The sequence below is a fragment of the Ciconia boyciana genome, chromosome 4 (assembly GCF_034638445.1).
Source record: "Ciconia boyciana chromosome 4, ASM3463844v1, whole genome shotgun sequence".
In the NCBI taxonomy this organism is placed as follows: domain Eukaryota; kingdom Metazoa; phylum Chordata; class Aves; order Ciconiiformes; family Ciconiidae; genus Ciconia; species Ciconia boyciana.
This window is the reverse complement of record NC_132937.1, coordinates 32,852,792-32,876,220: the sequence shown is the minus strand read 5'-3', so window position 1 is coordinate 32,876,220 and position 23,429 is coordinate 32,852,792. Positions and strand designations below refer to the sequence as shown.

At 47.3% G+C, this 23,429-nt stretch overlaps 1 protein-coding gene across 1 annotated transcript; it reads right to left on the bottom strand.

Moving 5' to 3' along the window:
* Window positions 1-707: 707 nt before the first annotated feature.
* On the bottom strand, window positions 708-12,744 carry LOC140651184 (insulin gene enhancer protein ISL-1-like). Its single transcript, XM_072860363.1, is given in 8 exon segments — window positions 708-1,887; window positions 4,113-4,163; window positions 4,165-4,281; window positions 5,708-5,994; window positions 7,978-8,237; window positions 11,303-11,492; window positions 12,317-12,425; window positions 12,533-12,744. Coding segments are annotated over 7 exon segments (1,050 nt in total). The 5' UTR covers window positions 12,345-12,425; window positions 12,533-12,744; the 3' UTR covers window positions 708-1,770.
* Window positions 12,745-23,429: the final 10,685 nt, after the last annotated feature.

Sequence of the window (23,429 nt, the reverse complement as noted above, 5' to 3'; positions counted from 1 at the left end):
TTGTTAAGCAAAAAGCGTCCCTTTTACCAGGAGCTTATACGCTTAAGAGTACAGATCACTTCAACAATCTCAAACAACGAAGAGCTTTGGTATACAGCACTTTCTTTTTATGATTTTTAAAAATAATAGAACTCAGCAAAAAGCCTGAGCTCCCAGTTCTTTAGATGTCTTAACGTTATGTCGGATCATGCCTAGAGTAATATCACTTCTAAGAGCAAAGGGATGGGGGCGGTACAAGAGAGTTTCTAACATTATCGATTGAAAGCTAAGGCATCCAACTAGCCCTGATATAGTTGTTGAAACGGAAATTTACAAGCTGGTCGTTAATACTCTGCAATGAAAATATCACCTCCTTTTGATTCACTAACGACCTGCTTCTGCCTTTAATATTTTATTTCAGGTATTTTAGCTGCTAACTTGTAAATATTTAAAAGTGGGAACTTTGTTCATTATTTAATATTAATATTATTATTATTTTCTCTATTCCAAACGCTTATTTAGTGAAATAGTCCTGAAGATATAATAATTCTACATATGGCGCTTTTATTTCACATAATATTTAAGAAAAAAAAAGACAAAAACCACATAGAATTAGACATATAATTCAAAGACCACGTTACAACCTTTTCTTTTTTTCTTTTTTTTTCTTTTTTCTTTTACTTCAGCAAACAAAAATAGTCCAAATGACATGAAAAAGTGGTGGCAAGTCTTCCGATAATAAATAATAAATGTACTTTAAAATTTTGCAATGTAAGAGCAAAAAAAAAAAGTGGTTTTTTTTTTCTTTTTCCTTTTACTTTTTTTTTTTTACTTTTTTTCTCTTTATGGAGAGAGAGAGAGAGAGAGAGAAAGACAGAGAGACAGAGAAAGAGAAAGAGAGAGAAAAAACAGTCGTCTTAACCAATGACTATACACACCTTTGGGGAGGGAAGGTTCTTGGACGGACACATTTCAAACACAATCCCGAGACGCTTTGTGGCAAAATAGAGTGGTATACCTTGTTGCAATGCTTTTATAAATTGGTTTTTAAAGAGGAATTCAAAAACCTATTTTTAATCACTTCGGACTTGATAGAGGGTGGATCTCAACCAAACAAACCAAAACCCCGCTACAGTACATGCTAGAAGAGACCCAGGAAACAACCCCTTGTTAAGAGTCAACTAAAAACAACATTGCAAACCAATGCAGCTCCACCTTCCTGCAATGAATCTTTCAACAATGCAGAGAGGCTAAATCGTCTCTTTTCTGATGATGGAAAACCTACTGGAGCTCCTCTTGGCAAGGCAATCCCCAATATAGAAACAGCACCATTCGGATTGGGAGGGACTACATACAAAGTCCCTCTACCTTGGTTTCTCCCTAAGATGTGCAGTCAAATGAAAGAATAATTTTTTTCACTTTTTTTTTTTTTTGAGATCCACAAGTAGAAATCCTTTTACGTTTTGAAAACGTCTTTTCAATCCTCCTCCTGATCATTGAACAGCGCAGGGTTTTTTGTTGTTTGTTGTTGGGTTTTTTGTTTGTTTTTTTAGTATTTATTCTAGTAAGATCCCATGATTGTCTTCACAGTGTTGCTACCATATTACCTTGTCTTTTTCAAACATGACTCCGTTCATTTCATGGAGCGGTTTCTTGCTAGGTTCATTACAGGGTTGTTAAACACTTTTCCCCCTAAATTTCGGAGTCCCACGCGATCACTTTCCCACTCTCTCCAACAGGGCTGAGGATAAGGGCAGAAACAACGACAACAGAAATCTGAATGAATGTTCCTCATGCCTCAATAGGACTGGCTACCATGCTGTTGGGCGTATCTGGCAGCTGAGAGGACATTGATGCTACTTCACTTCCAGTAGAATTGGAACCGGGTCCTCCTTCTGAAAAATTAACCTGCCAAAAAAAAAAAAAAAAAAAAAAGAAGAAAAATAAGAAAAAGAAGTGTTGTTACAATTGTAACAATCTAAGAGAAAAGTAGCAGGCAAAGAAGAACGCAAAAATAAATACACAGGCATGCAGCCGAACAGCCTGATACATTGCCACGGGAGGATGTGTCACTGTTTGTTGCTTTCTTTAGCTTCCCCATTGACTTCACAGGAATCTTCTTCAGGCCTTTGGCCAAATCACCGAAAAAAAGCAGGTTAAAAAATTTAAAAAAAAGAAGACTGAAAAATCAAGCAAATAAACAAACAAACTTATTAATGAGGCCTTCTTCCCTGTCTTGCAAGAGTGGCAATCCCAACAGGATGTTCTAGTCAATTATTTAAGAGTGCATGTGTTTTTTTGACACGAAACTGCAAGGTTACTTTTTTCCTCTTTTGTGTACATACTAAAATAAACCTGGAAAGAGCATCCAGGAGCAGAAGGCATTTGAAACAAGCCATCCTCTTTCATTTGTGATTTGAAGCGGGTGCTATCTCTTTTTAACGAGAGTCAGTTTGATAAAAAAGGTCACACTTCTCCATCCTAATGTGCCCCGCGGCTCCCGTTAGTTTAGGAGCAGCGTTGGGACAAGGCATGATTTGCAGGGTGGAGCTTTGCTAATCCAAAAGCATTTCTTTTGGCACCTATTTAGCTGGCCGATCCTGTGATTAAGGCCCTTTTTGAATTAGAGACGTGCCTTGAATGGTCGAGGAACTATTCCATCCACGATTCTTTATTTTAACTCTTTTCAGTATCAGACATTATGTCCAATATAGATCAATATTCGCCTGTCTATCTAATGATCTATCTACCTATATGCATGTGTGTATTTGGGCTATCCATCTTCCATTCTGCCTTTTTTTTTTTTTTTAGAACTACTCCATAGAAAAACTCACCACTTCAAAGGTTTTTAAAGTCTCCTATTCTGTTAAGGCACAATAAGTAAGGCAGCCAAAGGAGATCAATTTTTCTTCTGTCTGCTTGACAGCTTGATTAAAGCAGGAAGAAGAGTGGTGGTTGCTCTAGAGGTAAGATGATGCAAACAGCCCTGCTGCTGTGGTACAGCTTCCCCGAGCGAGCACTGTGTGCCAGGGGAGGGAAGCACGCTGCAGCCTGCCACTGGGCAAAAGAAAAGCGATCCTGCAAGAGAGCGTGCTACTAAACTGAAAAGGTCTGAAAACAATTCTAGACATGGCTTACAGACTTGCATCTTCCATCACTTCATGTCAAAAAAATGCCCAACAGATCAAAAAAGAGGTCTATATAGTTAATTTTTCATCATCAAGTATTATTCTGAATCACTGAAAAACCGTACATAACATACCTTATTATTTTAAAGATCTGGTTTTAACACACTTAGGCCAGGAAATTGAGTTAATGCTGAACTTCTGTCCTTAATTCACCTTGTTGGGCCTAAGTATTGTAGATGATATGGTCCCATATGAGCTGCCAAATGACGTAGGCATAAGGAAGTGAGTTAAGAACAGAATTTATTCTAAAAGGTCTGTTTTCTTTTGGCTTAAGGCAATTTATTATATTGTTTGAATTTTTCATGTGAATACATACTAACAATTCCCTTTCCAAGAACAACATTTAATGTAAGTTATATATGTGTATATGTTTGTGTGTATATATGTATAGCTATATATATATAAAGCTATATCTAGACGTACCTGCTTAAAACAAGGACTTCAAAAATTTAATTAAGCTACTCATGTTTGTGTGACAAAACAAGGGCACAGGCTGACATTGCGATCATATATTTAAAATCCACCTACCGCATAAAGGCAAAATTGGCCCGAAGGGGGAAGGGGCGAGCTTTAGAAACTGCTTTCACAAATGTACATACAATTACATGACAGGTGAAGAACGTTTTAGTTCTCTGGATAGAGATGCTTTCAGTTTTCAGGAGTGTGCAAGCTGGGTCTCAGACCTGGGTCGGGCCTTATGCAGCTGCCCCTCAACTCGGCAAGAGCTCTGCTGTACACTAAGGTAGATTTTGCACCAAGCCCTATTAAATCAGTTCAGTTGGCCGCATTTACAGAGTGCTATCATGCCCACCTTGCAATTTCAGGAAAACCCAGCTACTCTGGATTGCTCATCTCTCTGAGGGCATCCAGTGTGTTTAGAGAATTCCCTATTGCTCTCTGCCCCGGGTACAGGCTGCCCTGCTCCGGCTGGGAACCGACACTTACTAGTTGCTGAAAAGCAGGTTGGTCTATGTCACTCTGCAATGCGAAGTCGCTCCAGTACTTTCCAGGGCGCCTGGTAACTCTGCACCTCCACCGGGTTCGCCTGTAAGCCACCATCATGCCTCTCCGGACTAGCAGCCACCATCGGAGTTCCTGTCATCCCCTGGATATTCTGTAAACAGCCCAGCAAAAGATGTTAATGAGCTTGGTTAACTTTATTGTGTATAAGCACTGAGTCAATAAACTGCTTTCTATCTTATCTATACAGTCGCTTGTATTTGCTTTGTTAATCTGCTGTGAATGTCTTACTCTGTTCCACTCTAGGTCAGCCTATTTCTACCCGCTGCATTTATCACGGTGGAAGTTTACTTTCTTTCCCTTTAATCCTCCTATTTCTCTCAAGGTATACCCCCTCTGCCGCAAGCTTTCTTAAACACGAGCTCTCTGTCTCTTGGCTGCCGATGCACGGCTCGGCACAAGAAACGGTTAATCATGCTGCCTTTCTATGTCGCATCCAGGCTGGTTTTGTACTGCGTGGCCTTAACTGGATCGTATATCCACTGCACGGCAAAGCTGGGGTACGTCAGTACCGCGCTCTTTCCAAAAAAAAAAAAAAAAAAGGAAACCCCAGCCCTCCCAGTGTGCCCTGTGGTGCAGGCACTGTGTACAAAATAACTCCAAGCCTCGACGAATAGATTGTTCAGGCGAGTTAATAACATCGTGTTTTATTGCATTCCAACAGGGTAAAATGAAACTCCTTAAATTCCACTTAACTAGGCAGCCTTATGAATTAATAGTCATTCTCAGGTCAGTCAATATACACAGGGAGACTAACAGACTCTTCTTCAAGTGGACTAACAACAACAGGGGGGAAAAAAAAAAGAAAAAAAAGTTAGCTTAAAATGGAGACAGCCAGTTTGCTCTGCTGAACCCAGCGCTTTCCCCTTGTTCGTATCACACGTGCATATGCCTGCAGACAAGAACTCTATATATTTCTGCGCGAAAACTACATGTATTTTAACTAACCTGTAAACACAATGGTAATTCCAAAAACTTTGCATTGCATTTGTCTTTTTCTACAGTAAGTGCAAGGACAAACACACACATACACATTGTGGTATATAAAGTGCTAAGAAAATACATCGAATTTCCTTCCCTTTAGCTCATGGGTTTTACTTCTGGGTTTATCCCCGTGTAAAACCACTGAAGAGGGCGAAAGCGTCATTTTCCCCTCAAGGAGTCCTTTACATCTGCAATATAAATATTACACAAGGCTGGGCTTATTACATCCCATAACCTCTGCAGGTCGCAATTCACGCTGCAGAGAAGTTAGTCTAATCCACTGCGTATCCTCAGCCCCACAAAAAGACATGTGTTCGCTTGAGCAGCCTATATCGGCTCCTCGCTGTGGTCTGCTTTAATTGCACTGACAGCAGAAACGGACAATAGTTAAACGGTATCGTTTTCTTTGTTCTAAGGGAGCTCCCACAAAACCAAAAGCGTCAAACCGACCCCAGGGGCTGGCCGGGCTGGACATAGCCCAGGCGTTTCTCCTTGGGAAGGAAGGCAGCGCACGGTCACAGGCTGAAGCCACTTACAGTTTTGTCATTGGGCTGCTGCTGCTGAAGTTGCTTCATCATAATGCTCCTTTTTTTGTCCTTGCACCGCTTGTTTTGAAACCAAACCCTGATGACCCTCGGGCTGAGGCCAGTCATTTCTACCAGTTGCTCTTTCATGAGGCGTCGGGTCTGGGGTTGGCAGCGTAGCAGAGTCCTCAAGGTGTGAAGCTGTTTTTCATTAAGGACAGTCCGGACTCAGGTGGTCTTCTCTGGCTGCTTGTGGACGTGGGGTCGCAGAGCTGGCTGTCTGGCAGAGATAGGTTCTGCTGTAAGGGAAGGGAAGGGAGGAACAGGATCCCCATGAGTAGGAAGCAGGGAGTCTGCAGGAGCTATGAACCTAAGCTGGTGGGACAGGGGAGGCGGGGGGCGGGTGGTGAACCCTCTTTCAAAGGCCGTTCAAGCAGTCAGATCTATCAGAGCTCCTGCAGCCTCCTCTGCTTTATGCGCTGGTGGAGTGACAGGACTGACATTTCTGACTCCACAGATAATTAATTTGCAAAAACAAACCACCCCCCTAAAACTCTTAATGACAGAAGCTTGAACCTGTGTGAGACTTGACAGGGAGAGTGAGTTTGCTAAGGAGTGCGTGCACTAGAAAAGGAGGGGGAGGGTTTTATGTATTTATTTCCTGACAAATCACCAAAACAGATTTTTGGCCCGAAAATTACTGAAAGAATATTTCTTGAATTAATCATAATTCGGGTCTGCTTCTTGTATACTGAATCTAGCTCAGTTTAGCCAGAGGCCGCGATAACGTGCAACAGCTCCCGGCAGCTTGATGCTTCCAAATCAAAAGCAAAACAGGCCAAATCCGCTACACCATGACCGTGGAGGAAAATCCCCGTGAGAACCCCGTATCCCAGAGCTCGGAAGATGGGGGTCTGTCTTAGAAAGTGGAGGTGCTAGGTGAATTTATGTCGAAGATGGATGAATACTTAAAAAATATGAATGTTTCGCCAGTTCTTTAAAAGGAACAAGCCTAGCAACTCATGGAAACTGCCAAGAAATGCAAACCTATGGGTAGCGTCGCATCACGAGCTGAAAGTATTCGTGTGATTCTGCTGTTCTTCTGTGTATTGTGTAGCTGTAGCTATCTGAATGTAATTTGACCCGGTCAAGGGAAAAATAAAAACACTAGAGTCTATTTTTTGCTAAAACTCTGGTTAGCTAATATTCAGAAGTGCTTGCTTTTCTACAGTCGGGTTCCGACTTTTCTGATTATAACAATAAATCAGCAAATGCGATGAAGACAATAGGAAGGCTTCAAATATTAGCGGTGTTGTACCTGCCGACACAATATGCCTTTCAGAGACATGCGCAAAAGCACTTTAGGGAGCACGCACAACCTCTCTAAAATTCTGCCATGATCAGCTACGGGATTATTTCTCCCTATATATAGATATGTCACCTGAAAGCAGCTCAGAAGCGGGAAACGAGCCCGTTTAAACATAGCTGTCTTTGTAAATAACCTTTCGAGTTACAGTTACTTGCACAGCACTAACGCCGGACAACCTTCTGTTGTCCGCCTCGTTTGCCTCAGAGACGTGTCCCTTCCTAAAGCTAAGCGTCTCTGAGTATCTGACGTACCCGTCCAGACCTAAAAGTGTAGGTAAAGTTGTAAGGTGGGGCGACTCTGAAGTTACAACGCTGAGTTTTAAGATTAAATTCTCATCAAATCACATAAAACGTTTCAAGAAGGCAGAGTCACTTTAAAGGCAATTACCGAAGATTAGCTTGTTGACAGTTTTAAATTACAGCCTAAGTGCTCGCCTGTAGTTATGAAGTCTACCTCTTTTCGGACCACGCTTCCACCAGTGCTTCCACCAGCTTTTCCACACGCTTTTCCACAGAGGCAGAGGGCTCTCTGCTCTGCCGCATGACCTGCTCCGCCAGCGGCTCGTCCCTCTCCGACTTGGGCTCCCGGCTGCCCCGGCCACGGGGGGGGACGACTCCCGCACCCGCTGCGCGGCCGGAGCAGGAGGGGCAGAGGCTGGCGGGGGGGCGGCCGCCTGCGCAGGTGCCTCCGCCTCGGGCGTACCGCGTACGCGGGCGTTTCCAGCAGCAGCCGGACCCCGGCGGCCCCGGGCGTGGGGCGCGCCGCCGCCGCCGCCTCCCCGCGGGCGCGCACGCTCGGGGCCGCCTTTCCGCGGGGGCGCGGGACGCCCTGCCGGCGGCGGGGACCCCGCCAGGCGCCGGGCCCGGCGGCGGCAAACCCCGCGGGCTTCCGCGGCGCCGGGTGCGGGCGGTACCTGCCATCTGCAGCGGCCGGGCGGGGTGCAGGGGGCTGAGGGGGTCCCCGGCGCCCAGGCTGGCCCGCTCCACCACGTCGTGGTCCGCCCGGCAGAAGAGGCCGTCCTCCCGCAGCGCGAATTCATCGCCGGGGATGAGCTGGCGGCTGCAGGCCACGCAGCGGAAACACTCGATGTGGTACACCTTGGCGCGGGCGCGCATCACGAAGTCATTCTTGCTGAAGCCGATGCTGCACTTGGCGCACTTGATGCCGTATAACCTGAGCAGGGGCCAGCCCAGAAAGAGGGAGAAGGGAGGGAAGGAGGGAGAGCACGGGAGGGGGAAGGGGGAGGACGGGGAAGGCGGGGGGGGGGAGGAAGGGAAAGAAGAAAGAGAGGTTTTCACTCCCGCTTGTGGGCAGCCCCGTGGCCCCGCGTAGACGCGCCACACGCGGTCCACTAGTTAAACAAGCCTTTAAAATACAGAAGCCAGAAGAGGAAAGGGATAAAACGTATTCGTTTGCTGCCGGTGCCCTGATCACTACACCGTAAAAGGCGGTGGGGACCCGGACACACCGGTGGGCGAGGAGAGGGGGGAAGGAAGGGGCGGCGGAGGTGGAAGGAGAAATGGGGAGAAAAAAAAAGCGACCCCTTCCTTCCCGGGGAGGTGCCGACCTCTCCCTCCTGCCCCAGCGCCCGGGCTGCGGCAGGCGAGGGGCCGTCCCGGCCCTCTCCCTCCCTCCTCACGGCGGGGGGACCTGACCTAGCCTGGCCCGGGGCTGAACAGGACCGCCCGGGTACACCGGGGAAAGGCGAGGCTGGCGAAGCTGCCATCCACTCCCCGCGCACAAACGTGCCAGCCTCACCAAAGGGTGTTATTTTTGCGAGGAACCCACTCAGGACTTCTGCCGCTTAACGCGTGCCCGGGCTGCGGGCAGCTTAGCCTCTGGGACGCGGCAGGGCGGCTCTGGCAGCGGCCGCGGCTCTGCCCCTTATCCTCTCTCCCCAGGTTCATTTTATACAGCAATATAGGCATACGCACACACCCCCTTATATATATACACGCTCACATGTATAGCAGTGTAACTCCCCTCCCCCGCCCCGTGCTAAAAGGCGTTTTGGGTGCGTTGGCTCTGCAGCCTACCCCTGTCCCACCCGCCCTGCCCCCGCCCTCTCCCCTCCTGCTGACGCTCCCACCTTGAGCCGGGGCTCAAGCCCTCCGGCAGCAGTGAAAGGGCAACTTCTCGCTGACAGCCCCACACGGCAAATAATGGGGTTTTGAGATTACACGCTAGAGTGGGTGGCGGGTTCCTCGTCTCCCGTGGAGGAGAGGGGGACAGTTCACCCATCCGTAGCTGGACGTGAGAAAATGCACCGACTCGGGTGTCTAAAACTGCGGAGTCTCTCGGCTCCCACCGAGTTCTCCTTAGCCAGCCTCCCTGGTGTTAAGTAAAATTAACATCTTTCCGCAAATGTACAGATACACGCACATATGCACGCACACAATCCACAGAACTGTAAAAGCTGTTCCTAAAACTGAGCTAGTATTCATCCCCACACTTTTCCTCACCAGTACACTTCCTGAGAGATACAGTCTTTGATGTATGCTTGTGGGTACAGATGTTTATTTACACACATCTTTAGCTGCTATGTCTATTGAGGTGTATTAATCCTATATTCAGAGCTACATATTTCCGAATTGTAAGGTTTTGAGAAGAAAAAACCCCAAACAGCTAAACAGCAAAAGAACAGAGCAATCGCAAAGTGTATGCATTAATATGTACAAAAGTTGGGGGGGTTGCCCACACGTCTGACAATTATAGATTGGCTCACGGTCTAATTCAAAGTCGACTTGCATGTAACATACATCTTACTTTTAAAACTGCAGCAAATGAAATGTATTCCGTATCAACTTAAAAGAGCTGCATTTTTTTGTTTTGTTTTGTTTAAATTTCTCCCGCTGAGTTCTACCAGGAGCTAAGTGAGCACGTCTCCAGTCCAAACGTTTTCCTTTCATTTGAAATTAGTGAAAGGACAACATTTAAAAACACAGCTCCAAAGTGCGTTTAAGAGGAAAGAAAGAAAGAAAGAAAGAAAGAAAGAAAGAAAGAAAGAAAGAAAGAAAGAAAAAGAAAGAAAGAAAGAAAGAAAGAAAGAAAGTAAGAAAGAAAGAAAGAAAAAGAAAAAGTAGGCTGTTTTTCGCCATGCTAAAACTTTGAGAATAATCTCACAACATGGCTTGAAGGATCTGCTTATGAATTTTGCACTGGAGAAGGAAAGGCTCAAGTGCTTTATTTCAATTCAGAATTACAAAGAAACCAGAAAAGATATCTTAGGGGGCTAGGTAGGTACTTGCTCCCAAAACTTTCTGTAAAAAAAGTACTGTCCGTACCTCAGTGTCATACAAAGTTCTGTTTTGGCAAACCCAATAGACGACACTGAAACGGATCAGCATGACCCAGGAGCACAAATAATAAACACTCTCGAAATTCCTGCTTTGGTTTCTCTATAGTGTCAGGATTGGCAACTCTCACATTTTATCAGTTACCAGATTTTAATGTGAGGAAGGAAGCGGTTCCATTATCTAAATATACCCAATTGTTCGCGAACAGATGATGGGCAATTTGATCTGCTCTGTCTAATTCATCAGTACAGATAAGATAAGAAAAGAAAAGGCAGTCAGATATCACCAAAGGGGTTAATATTTAAAAAGATTAAATGTCAGTTATTTTAGCGAAGAAACATTTCGGTCTATGTTTTAACCTCCCCGTAAAAGGATCCTTCATTCTGAAGAAAACTTCGGTTTTGTTTTTCTTTTACTTTTATGTTTTAGATAGGCCTAGTTTAAATAGGTTGGGGTTTTTCCCCTGTATTTATTTTTACGGCATACATGCTTGAATTGCCTTTCTTACGAATGCCATTATGCCTTTGCAAAAGCACAGAGAGATGCGTTTCTCAGGTTGTGTTAAAAAGCGATCAGTTCCGTGTTGCTCATAATATCTACACTACTGAAAATATTCGCCATTACCTACGATTTCCCACTTTGTTAGAATCACAGGATGCATTGCCAAAGTCCTCAGGAGGGTCCCACACAGTCGCTAGCTGTTCCCGAATGTGGTTTTGTTCATACAGAAATTTGCATTTGAATCTGTGGAATAAAAAACTTGACGACTTTAACTTTTTTCCTCGCCTGTCTGGCTATGGGGAAATCACTTAAAAACATACCAGTTGTATTTTCACCCTCTTTCTTACAATTTTTCCTCTTCCTGCCTCTGTCAGATTTATAAAGTCAAAAAAAAAAAAAAAAGAAATCTCACCGAAGAATTAAACAACGTAAATGGCGTACCTGATATAATCTCTTTTACAGTAGGTTTTGCCATCCCTAACAAAGCACGTACAGGTCTCGTCCAAATACTGATTACACTCTGCACACTTCAAACACGCCGCATGCCATTCCAAATCCGGAGAAACCCTCAGAATATACTGATCGTGAATTTGATTGCCGCAACCAACACATAGGGAAATCAGGCGTTTTTCTGAAATGAAAATAAATACATGATTGACTAACCGTTTACTCTCCTACAGAGATAAACACACTTTTAGTGTCGTTCCCTTATAGGGCGTACTCTGGGAGTGTTGCTGATTTTTTTTTTTTTTAAAGAGTATTACACTTTCGGATGGTAATTGAAGTGTGCCATCAAAACCTTGCCTCGTTTAGAAAGGAGGCGGAACATATGTTAAAATGCAGATGTGAACAGTCTTCGGGGCGAAGGTCCTCATTTCATAAGCCTTGCACGGAATCAAAACTCCAAACTCCCTCGTTGTTTTATTTTTATTTTATTGTTTGCTTGTTTGGATTCCTTTCCTTACGGGGAGAGCACCTATATGTTTGATTTGGTTTTTTAAGAGGCTCTGACTAGAAACGATGAACTCGTGGCTGGGTGCGCTTCCCATTCAGCCCTTTGGCATAGAAGAGGGGACTCGAGGCTGCTAGCAAGAACAAGCATCATTACGGTTGTCACTCGCCCTCTTTTGCACGTCTAATGCTAATTCCCCTAGACGGGCTAGGTGCTGGATAGTCAGACAGCCTCACCGCAGTCTAGCACGGGGAGAATTTAGGGCTCCGTGGTTGGAGATCCCATTAAAATCCCGCCTGCTCCCCAAACTTTAAAAGAGAGCAGAACCCCAGGCTGTTAACATACAAGGCTACGAGGTTAAAACACAGCAAGCATGCAGGCATGGCAACAAAGGCACCTTCTCTACCATTCAAATGAAGTTCAGCTCTTTAGCAGTTCGCCTGCCTGAGACGATTACAATAGACAGCACATTTATTCCAACAACGGTAAAAATTCCGCCTTACTTTTTGGTGGGTCTCCCATGTCTCCCATATCTGTAAGAGGGTGTAATGTCCACAGTGAAATGGTGTACGGTTTCGTTTTAAGACCCCAAAGTAGGTTTGAGAGCTGTCGCTAAAAATAAAAATAAAAATAAATAAAAAAGTAGAAGTAGTAATAACAAAAGAAAAAAAAAAAGACTCGAAATGAAAAAAAAAAAAAAAGGCAAAACAAAACACCACCGGTGTGGGAGATACTGTCAGGGCTGCGGAGAGAGAAGGGGGCGCGCGGTGAGGCGCGGTGAGGCGCGGTGAGGCGCGGTGAGGCGCGGGGCGCGGCGGGGTCCGGCCGCGCGGTGCGGTGCGGGAGCGGCGCGATGCGAGAGCGGCGCGGTGCGGCGCGGCGCGGGAACGATGCGGGAGCTGCGCGGCGCGGTGCGGTGCGGTGCGGTGCGGTGCGGCGGCGCGGCGATGCCGGACTGGGCGCTGGCGGCTCGGGCACTCGCCTCGCCCTTATCTCTTACTCAAACTTCTCTGCTCCAACTCAGCCCGCTCGCCATTGGCCTGACGTCATGCGCGGGGACGTCACGCCTGCGCGGCGCCCATTGGCTGCGGGCGGCGCGGCGCAGCTGTTCTGATTATCATATTTCAGCGTCTGGCGGCGCGGCGGCCCTGGCTCGGGCTCTCGGAGGCAACTTTTCCTCGCTCCTCATTTGTATTTCCCTTTATACTTTCTTCTTGTCGCTCTCCTCCATCCCCGCCGCTTATCTCCCGTCACACCTTTCATTTTCCTTCCCGGCCCCGCTCGGGGCTCCTCCACCCCTTCCCCCTCTCGGGCTTGCCGTGCCGTATTTACTGTTTCCATACATATATATATGTATATATATAACTGGGGGGGGGGGCTGGTGGTGTTAATCCAACCATTTCCTTTCCGAGCGTTGATCTTTCCTAGGCGGGAGCCACTGCCCCGGTTTGCCCAGGCGGAGCTGCCCTGAGCGGGCAGGGCAGGGCAGGCTGGCTGGGCATGGCCCCAGCCGTGAGATGGGACTGTTTATGTTTTTCCTCCAGCCTCCTTCTCTCTTAAAATCGTGGATAAAAGCTTCATGTGTTTCTGTTAAACACAAGATCGAAGAAGGTACAAATATTTACCTTAAATTGTCTCTCAACACTCCCTCCATTCTATTTATGTTTCCCAATCCCTTTTAGATCCTTTTCCTTTCCTTCTCCCCCCCCAGTCTGTAAATAGAAATGCATGCTGTGTTTAGACTGTTTCGTAGGTTGGCCGGGAATGGAGATTCGCGGAGAAAAGTGAAGAACGTCTGCCTTTCCCCGTGGAGAGTCCCTTAAAATTCTTATTAAAAAAAAAAAAAAAAAAGGGAGAAGACGCGGACTCCGCCGTTTGCGCGGCTCTGCCGCGCTGTTCCCCCGAGGCGACGTGGGAAGCCCGGACCCGAGAGCCGCGGCCGGGCGCGGTGCGGTGCGGTGCCCGCGTCCCCGGCTGCGCACCGGCTCACGGGGCTCCGCAGCCCGCCCCGCCGGGCACCGGCCCTGCGGGGCTGTGGGCTCCGGCGGGCGGTTAGCTGAAAGCTTCCCAAACCAGGCAAAATGCAACTTTCCCCTGGGCATGGATTTCTTTGTGTGCGTTTTTGAAAGGGCAGGCTCCGCTTAGGCTACGCGGTGCCTTTCCTTTGGTCTGTGCTCGAAAGTGTACCCGCTCCCGCGCGTGTCCACCCCAAACCCTCTTGAATCCTTCCCCCCCCATCTTAAACGTCCCCTTTGAGTTTGTTTAGATCCCATTTTTGTGTTCTGTTTCCTATGGGCTGTTACACCGCCCTCATCAACGTAGTGTATAAGTGCCCTCCAATCGCTACTCATCAGGAAAATATAATTTTTCAAAGTCCTATTTTTTAAAAAGGCAACCGACGGGACTAGAGTTTGGGTGAAAGGGAGGCAAAGCCGTATTCACGCGGAATATCATCCTGCGTGGAAATCTGGTTGCAATGAAACAGCCAAGAAAAATTTCTGAAACTTGCGTTTGCTGATGAGACAGCTACTAAACAACGGACCTCCTCGGAGTCCTAACTTAGTTTGCAAGATGTTTTCCTTTTCGAAGCTGAGGGAGCAAACACCCTCCAGCTTTATTTCAAACAAGGAGTGGGACCCAACGTTGCCACTTGTAGAGATACCTAAGCTGTCTTGAAATGATCTCAAGATAGTGTCAGGAGGTAAAGATATGGTTGTAAACACACACGCGGTTACTTTACGTGTTCGACGTTTAAATAAACAGTGGGAAATGCAACTCTGCTAGGTAATCACTTCTACACCCAAGAAACTGGCGATATGCATGTATGTGGGGGTGTTTATGTGCATGCATACATCTACTAGGATGTATAGGACTGTACATGCATGCATGTACTAGGACTAGGTATACGTATACTTCATAATTTTGTGTGTTAGCTGACAAAACGCAATCATTAGGATTTGCTGCTGGTGCTGGCAGCTTCGGACAGCCTGGTACGCATTTGGGGCAAACCCTTAGTAATGGCCAGTTCCTCTCCCATCGACTCGGGCTGCCGCGTCGTCCCTGGGTGCCGCTCGCCCGGGCCGGGGAGCACCGCCGTGCCCCCTCCCCGTGCCCCGGCGGCCCGCAGCGGCCGGGCGCGCAGCCCGCGGCCCCCGCCGCTCGGCACGGCCGCCTGCCCCGCGGGGCCGCGCTGCGCCTTGCGGTGCTCGGCGTGCGCAGCGGCGGCGCTGTGGCGGCGGGGATCGCCCTCCGCGGGCCCCGTCCCCCGCCCGGCCGCCCGCTCCCCGGCCGGCCGCTCCCCGCGCCGGGGCGCGCAGGCAGCGCGCAGGCAGCGCGCAAGCAGCGCGCAAGCAGCGCGGGCGGCGCGGCGGGAGGCGCGGCGACCCCTGCTGGCCGAGGGGCGACCGGCCGCGGCCCCGCGCGGTGGGCGCGTTTCGGACCTTTTGTGCCGTTCCGGCTGGTACTCCGCGAACATCGCCCTCCCTCCCGCCCCGGGCCACGCCGAGAGCCCCCTGCCCCCCCCCGGGTAACCTCGCGGGCTGCGAGCTGGCAAAAGACCCACGTAATTAAGAAAAAAAAAAAAGAAGAATCATCCCGATGACTGAGAAGAAAAATCCGCGGATTTTATGAGAGAGACTGAAACGGGGAAGGTGTTTCTCCGTGCTGCGTCCTATGCGTTTTTCCCCACGGATGTTTATATTTCTTTTTAAAATTTGGCACCATTAAAATACGCCCCCTCCCAGCTCTGAAATAACGCATCTTATTTTCCACCGTTACACCTTCGAAAATAATTCAGTCTGGGTTTAATTCTATTAACCCCCACCCCCTAACTTTTGGGGGTTTAACTACTACTTCTGGTAGAGGTGACTGCATTTTAAGCTTGATCTTTGCGAATGATGTGCAATAAGCGAGAAACCTGTCTCCGCCCCAGCAACCCAGGATTGGGAAGAAAAGGAGGGCTTTGATCAAGGGTTTTTTCCCCCTCCTGTGCTACTGATTTGCTTACTGTGTATTCGATTCGCGTTCCCAGGAAGGCGAAGCTCTATATTTAGCCAGCATCAGAATCGAGTTTAAGGGAGTGGAATAATGAGTGGAACTGCCAGTTTCAATGAATAAGGTATTTAGAGAAAAACCCTGCTGAAGGATTTCTCTTTTATGATATCAATATACACGTGAATGGGAAGACATAAAACGGGATTTGTACATATTTGAGACAATTCTGAAAATATATGTTAATTTTATTTTTTTTCCTTGGTTTTTGTTTTACCTTTTCTTATTTATTTACTTTTTGGGAGGGGACTGGGGGAGCCTGCTAAAAGTCGGTGGCTCTACACAGCAATCAATAGCTTTCACCACGTTGAGGGGCTCAAATGAGATTATATGCATTCGAGGGAAGGGAAGGGGGGGGGAGAAAACCCCAAACCAAACCCCAAACCGACAGCGGCGATTAACCCTTTCCGTCCCGTAAAGAACAGCTGTAAATTCGGTCCTGAGTTTGCTTAGGGGCGAAAACTAGGACGGCTTCCCAGAGGGAAAAAAAGGGGGAGAAAAAAAATCAGCTTTGGGAAATGATGAAAGAGGTAGTACTGGTTTCGGAAGGGGGGGCAGCGTTAGGGGCCGGGTGAGATGCCCTTGCCGGCCAGGGCAGGGGCAGTACCGGGCTGCGGCGGCCGAGCCCCGGGCGCGAACGGGGCAGCGGGGGGGTCCCCACCCGTCCCGTCGGGGCCCGTCGCGGTCACCGTGCCGGGGCTCAGACCCGGGGAGCTGGCCGCGGGAGGCGGCGAGGTGCCCCCACACGCAGCGACTCCGACCCCGGTTGGGAGGGCTGTTTTTGTCCCGCTGCACCGTGGCGGCTCAGCGCAGCCTGACCACTCGGGCACGCAGAAAGCGTCCTTCAGTCAGCTCCGGCTTAAAACTTTTCTTGAGGAGCTTTGGACCAGAAAAAGGTTTGCAAGAAGAGTCTGGGCTCCCAGAGGTTCAGCTTTGCCCTCGCTGCCTTGCGGGATGCGGCGAGGAGACCAGGACTGAGCCCGTGCAGTGTGCCGAGAGGGGAAAGGAGTTTCGCACAAGGGTGAAACTGGAAAGAACGCAGCGGGGAAATCAATCACGAAATGTATTAGCTGCTCCGGGGTGTAGGCTTTGACTCATCTAGAGGTGCGCGATCTTTAATCTTCAAGTCTTAGCTACCGCATGTGAGGGAGAAGTGTACCGTAACAGCACTAAATCTATCAAAACACAAGAAAACCTGTCAGTGGGCTTCTGCGCGCCCAGGAAACCTTCGTGACTTTAATAATACAATTCGGCTTATTAAATCGCGCTAGTGCTTAAAAAAAACCCCAAAAAACAAAAAAACCCCATCCTTTCCCTCCTAGAGCGTTCTCGGAGTGCACTAACTCCGCCACAGGACTGGCCAGCGGCACCGGTCCCGCTTTAATCCGGTCAGAAGTGGGCACACTGTAACGGGGAGTGCAGGCAGGGCAGCAAGGTTAAGAAGGCAGGAGGGGGAAGACAAACCCCCAAAAATTCAGGGGGGAGGAAAAATCCCCAAAAGACGTTAAGAAGGTGGCAGAGCGCGGGTCGGGCCGAGTGGCCCGTAACAGGACTGGAAAAGCCCAATTTCTCCTCAGCCGAGTGCCGCCTGGCCTCAGCAGCGGCAGGCGCGGGAGCACACGGGGGCGAGGCGGGTCGGGGATATTTATTGCTTTAATCTTTCCCCTTTGTTATCTTCCCCGTGTCAGGAAGTGTTCGAGGACAGGAAATACAGCGGCGATTTTGCCTCCGGGGTGAACAGAAATCTCTGGGTAGCGAGGGAGTTTAAGGCCCGCTTTCCAGTCCCGGCTCTGGCGGGGGTCCAGCCGGCGGGGATCGGGCCCTTTCATTCTCCCCGCGGGCCGTGGGGGCCGTGGGGGGAGGCAGCGAGCCGAGCCCGGCCCCGCTCCGGCCCCAAAGGGCGACCGGCCCACGTTGGGGGACAAACTGCCGGGAGAGGGGGGATGCGGAGCGGGGAAAAACTCTGTCCCCCGCTAGTCTGTCTTGCCATGAGCGTGCGTGGGGGTCACCCTGCTCCTATCCCCTCGTAAACAGGCTCGCTCCCACTGGAAATGTGCCTCGCCGAAACAACCTCGAGCAGCGTCCCGGCTCAGTGCTGCTACAATGGTCGCTTCTTCAGGAAAGCAGCCCAGACCCCCAGCTCTGGAGTGTGGCTTTGGAAAGACACCCCCCCCCAACCCCACCCGAATAATTAATAACATCCTCCTCATCAACAACAGTAACAATAACAACGGCAGCAGGAGCAGCAGCCGAGGCGGGCGCGGGGGCCTGTGCCGTCGGGGCCCGCGGGCGCTGCGGGGCGGAGAGGGCTGCCGCTGCCTGCCCGCCTGGCCCCGGCCGGAGGGCACGGTCTGCCGGCGGCCGCGGCGCCTCGCGGGGCGGCAGAGAGCGGGCGGCTCCGCGCCGCTCCCCAGCCGGCGGGACGGCGCTGCCCGCTCCGCGCCGCTCCGCGGGGGCGCCGGGCTGCGCGGGCCGCCCGCCCCGGGACCGAGGCCAGGAGCCGAAGGCGGCGCGGAGAGCTGCAAACCCTCCCGGTGCGAGCGGCCGCCTCCCAGCTGCCGTACGAAGGGCTCTGCCCGGCTGCGCGGAGGCGCCGGCCCGCGGGGGCGGCCGGGCGTTCGTTGCTGCCGCCCGCGCCCCTCGCCCTGCGCGCAGCAGCGACTTCGGTGTCTCCCCAGCTCTGAATGTCTCTGCACGGAAGGCGCTGCCCGGCCGCCCTTCCGAGAGGCTCGCTCTCCTCCTTACTGACCTTCGCAACAGGGCTTCAGGCGAGGCCAAAAAGGCCAGCAAGACCCAACAACAGCAGCGAAGGGGAAACAGCGGCAAATAGGTGAGGGAATATAGCAACGAGAAGAAACTAAGTTTGGCGATTGGTAGCGGATTGCTTGTCTGACGGGCGGTGATCTGCCATAGACCTAGCAGTGGATATACCTCCCGCCTTTGGTCATTATAAGGTATATTTATTGCTTCCCAAAAAAGCACAATAAAATTGACAGCCACAACCTGAAAAAAAAAAAAAAGGCATTTTAAAGACGAACACACAGAGCTATCTGCATGGAGGTTAGACAGGTCGAGTTAATTAGCCGAAGAGAGTAGCTATGTGTAAACACAAAATGATGCCCTGTTAAATTAGCTATTATCGCTTAGATCCTGAAAACAAATCTTGCAAAACTAGTGACCAGAGAAGCAGTAGGGAGACCCAAAAAGGAGATGAAGTCTAAACAGGGAACAGTTAGAACTCAGGGTACATAAATACTGCAAGTTCGGTGTGCTGGCATGAATATCCCAGCAATGCACACAGTTCATTATACTCGTTCTGAGGAAAGGCTGCCTCACTACGAGAAGAAAAAAAAAACAACAAACCAAAACAAAAAAACCTTAACAAGATTTGCATAATACCAACCCTGCAAGTTTCAAAACTGCAGACACAAACTTGTAAAAGTGGCTACATACAAAATAGGAGAAGAATCCTGAATGAAAGTAGTGTGATCAGCATGTTAGAGGGATGAATTAAAGATGGACCGTGACCCTTTGTACAATCATTTCTCATGCATGAAAGCAACAGAAAGGGGGTGTGTGGATTTTTATGTATTGTCCACTGTTCAGTGGTGTCTGTTTTGAACAGGGGCAAATAAAAGGCATCAATAAATCATAAATCTTACATTAAGAACAAGCATGCACAACATACTTATGGCTTAGCATTTTTTCCCACTAGTGGGACATGTGCCATCCATTACGTGCGAAGATGAAAGGTATATCATACAATACAGTGGTATTGGGTTATATATGTATATAGATAGAAAGACAATCAGAGTATTAATGCAATAGATACCACCAATACATGTGTTACACATTTGTAACACTCATCTGGAGCATATAATCATTATTAAAGCTACTTGTGGTTTCCTTTGTATTGCTCAGAAACCTGCATTCAGCCCCAGCTCATGAAAAGAAATGTATCATGAGTAAGTGTAGCCAGAGCTTGAGCTGCCTGTCATCGTTAGTTCTCTTTCTCTACAGGATGTGTATTTCTGCCTGTGTGGTTATTTGCATCCACATATTGTGACTTTTCCAACTCTGTTGCACACAGCTTCTGTTTTCCTGTGTAAACAAACATGTACAGGGTGAACTCAGCATCTGAAGACCCTGCAAGTATGGTGTATACTTTAACAGTTTCACTGCCAGATATATGTTTTGCAGATCAGGAATTTTTAAATGGTATCAACTTCCTATCTGCACATATAATGTATCTGGAGTGGAGATCAGAGGAAATTGTATGTCTTTATGACGATTTCCCAGTTTGTCTGTAGATTGTCTGCTATGCACTAGTCCACTTGGTTTCATGAAAGGTTGGAAAGAAAAGAAAATCTCTTTGGAGGAGGCAGGCCAGTAAATGCGTTCTAGCCCCAGGACCATACTTGATGACATGTACTCTGGGCAACACTGCAAGTGCAATCAGTAAAGAGGCCGTGTCATTCCCACTGTTGTCAAGAGCGCCAAAATGAATGGGGGGCCTTGGAAAAAGGCTAGATATGATCTGATCTGAAGACCATATGCATTTGTGCCATGTGTGTGCAGACAAAATGGGTGTGCGAGGAGTGACTACAGTAAAGACAATGAGGGCTAGGGAAAAGATAAAAGGATGAACGTGGCAGGAGGGGTGGGACAAGCATAAGCAAAAATGTATGGAGGAATTAGTAGAACCACAGAGGGGCAGAGGTGAGGGAGATATTTAAGAAATTGAATGCAGTGCCATAGGAAACTGAGAAAATAAGGAAGAAGGAAAGAAACTGACGGAGAAAAGAATATAAAAGAGCGAGCATGGCAGAATGAGGAATGAAGAGAGGGAAGATGGAGACAGGGCAGGAAAATAGAAAGAAGAGAGCTTCTTTCTTGGAGATGCTGTATGTGTTTGTGTTTGACACTGAGGCTGTGACAAATCAGATTCTGCCACCGATTATGATGATTTGGCACTTGACTGCAGAAGTTTTCCAGTCTATCTCACAAAAATATTTTTCTGTTAGGGCTACAATCAGCTTGAATGTATTTGACAAAACATGGTTATGTTTACATTCATTATAACATTGCAGTTGTTTAATTATTTGCCACTCTTGGATTTGCATAGGATTTTTTTCTCTTAAAAAAGAAAACGCTTTTTTTTGTTTGCTTGCTTGTTTTGTTTTTAAGAAAGCATTGCTCTTTCAAAGAAAGTACCCCCCCACCAAACCTCCCTCCCCAAAAATCTCCCTCTCTCTCTGTAACTCCTGTAGGTCAAAGAGGACCCCTGCTCCGCATATGTGCAGAAACTAGCAGGCCTATAAAAACTTGATGTGAGTCAGCACTGCTCCATAAAAGGTCAACTACAGCTGAATCAAGCTACTCTTAAAAGGCATCTACCACAGAGGAGAAATATGAGACAGACAGGAACAGCATAGAAAGGGATAGGTATTAATCAGAGCAAAAGACAGAAGGCAAAGAACAGAAAATTCTGCCAAACCTTAATACTTTTCCACTAATATGTTCAACAATGCCCATGTACCCTACACAGGCTGACTGGCTAAGGTCAGGTTGATCTTAGCTATGCAAAAGGAAGCAGCTGTCAACTGTGGCACATGGCAGATGGAGAACTCTTATCAGATTTTTTAAAACCTGAAATTACTTTTTTTTTTAATTTAGAAATTGATTTGCTGTGTGACATTAGAAACCCTAATACTGGCACCACATGTTGCAATGAACCGTCTTCCACCTCTGTGTGACAAGATAAGAATGTTTTTATGATGTGCATATATTTTGCCATACTTGGATTTTCAAAGATAATTGGGGTCAGCCTTATTTGTTTCAGGCCTCCTGCCTCTTTATCTAGACTGCACCATAAATATTACTCTGTCGATACTGAAACTATTGGGTTTGACAACATTTGCTTATGTGGTGGAAAGGAAAAAACAGCTTTATTGCAGGAATTATGACAGGAGGTCAGAATAGATGAGCAGAATAGTCCTTCCTCTCCCTCAAATCTCCGTTAGATAGTTGGCAGTGTTTCTTTGTGAAGCTTCACAGTCATGAACAGTTATAGCACCCACGACTCAAAAGTTGAGCAAATGGCTAACATGTTAAGACAAAAATAAGGTATGCCAGATGCATGAAGCACCTGTTTAGAAGCACCACTGAAAATGATTTTAGAATATACTTTGTAACAAGGCTGTAATTATTGGCTTTAATGATAATGATAATACTATGCTCATCTGTTGATTTCTCAGGGTCTCAAAGACTCAGCACAGTCATTACCTCAGGGATTCAGTCTTTAATAATAGGATGGCAGTTGTGGATATCTGTGCACAGGGAGGATCTGCATGACTCAGTCAAAAGTTTTTAGCCAAACAACATGGTGAGGCAGCCAATAATCATTATACCCATTTTACAGATACACTGACCTGTCCTTCAAGTGAAAAAGGGTGAAATTCTACTGCCATTATTGTCAGTGGGAGGCTTCTTATTGATTTATAGTGCAACATCCTGACATGTTTCTCAGCCTTAAGAATCAAAGTCTCTGCATCCCTATGTTCCGGCAAATAAATGTGTGTCTTACAAAGGTAGCTGTGTGTGCAATATTATATTGGGGCATCACCTTTAATACTTAAGCAGACATAAACCCAAATATTTTTACATTCATTTTCATCTGTGATCCAACTGGATCTGCAAATCTTATAGATGCTCCTGCCTACTAGCAAGCAGCTATAAAATGAAAAAACCCGCAAAATTTTGGGAAGTATTTTCTTCCTTATGTACTTGACAGTACACATAAATGACCTTTGACTCTAAGGTTATTTATTATGCAAGTGGACTCCTTATGGGCTTAAGAGCTCTGTTTATAAAGTGATTAAGCATTTGCCTGTTTTTAAGGACTGAAGTCAGTGCACTGTCATAAATGGCCTGACACATAGATTTGAAGGTAGGCACATAAAATAAGTGGTTAACTGAACCTCTCTCACCTTTCATTCATTTACAATATTTCTCACATACTGTCATTATCACGAAGGACAAATTTTAGTTGCTTTGGGTGAAATCTTGCCTCTACTCTTAAGAACTCTTATGAAAGAGGAAGGAAGGACTTTCTGAAAGTCACCAGCCTGAACTGTTAGTTGACTTCATGTCTTCCCTTCTTTTGGAAGAAGTGTTTTGGTTTATACAGGTTGGCTGCATCTAAACTCATTTTACATCTGGAGTCTTCTATAAATTTAAGAGCTCAATGTGAAACACAGCCATGTACTTCTGAAGGACTGCTCTTTCATTTAGGGAAGTAACAGAGCAATGGTTTCATGGTCTTTATGGAAAGTCAAGCAGATATTAGGCAAAGGTTCTTGCAACTTGCTTCTATTTTATCAACATGTTTCAGCATCATTTCCTGTTATCTTTTCTTCCTGTGAGTTACTCCTATTCAGTATAGTTCAATGAAAGAAAAAGGAATGATTGAACGTACATGAACACAGCTTGGATTAATAGGATTGTCTGGAATAGTCCAGTATGACAGTCCAAAACTGTAGAAACATGCATTTTGGGGCCTAAACT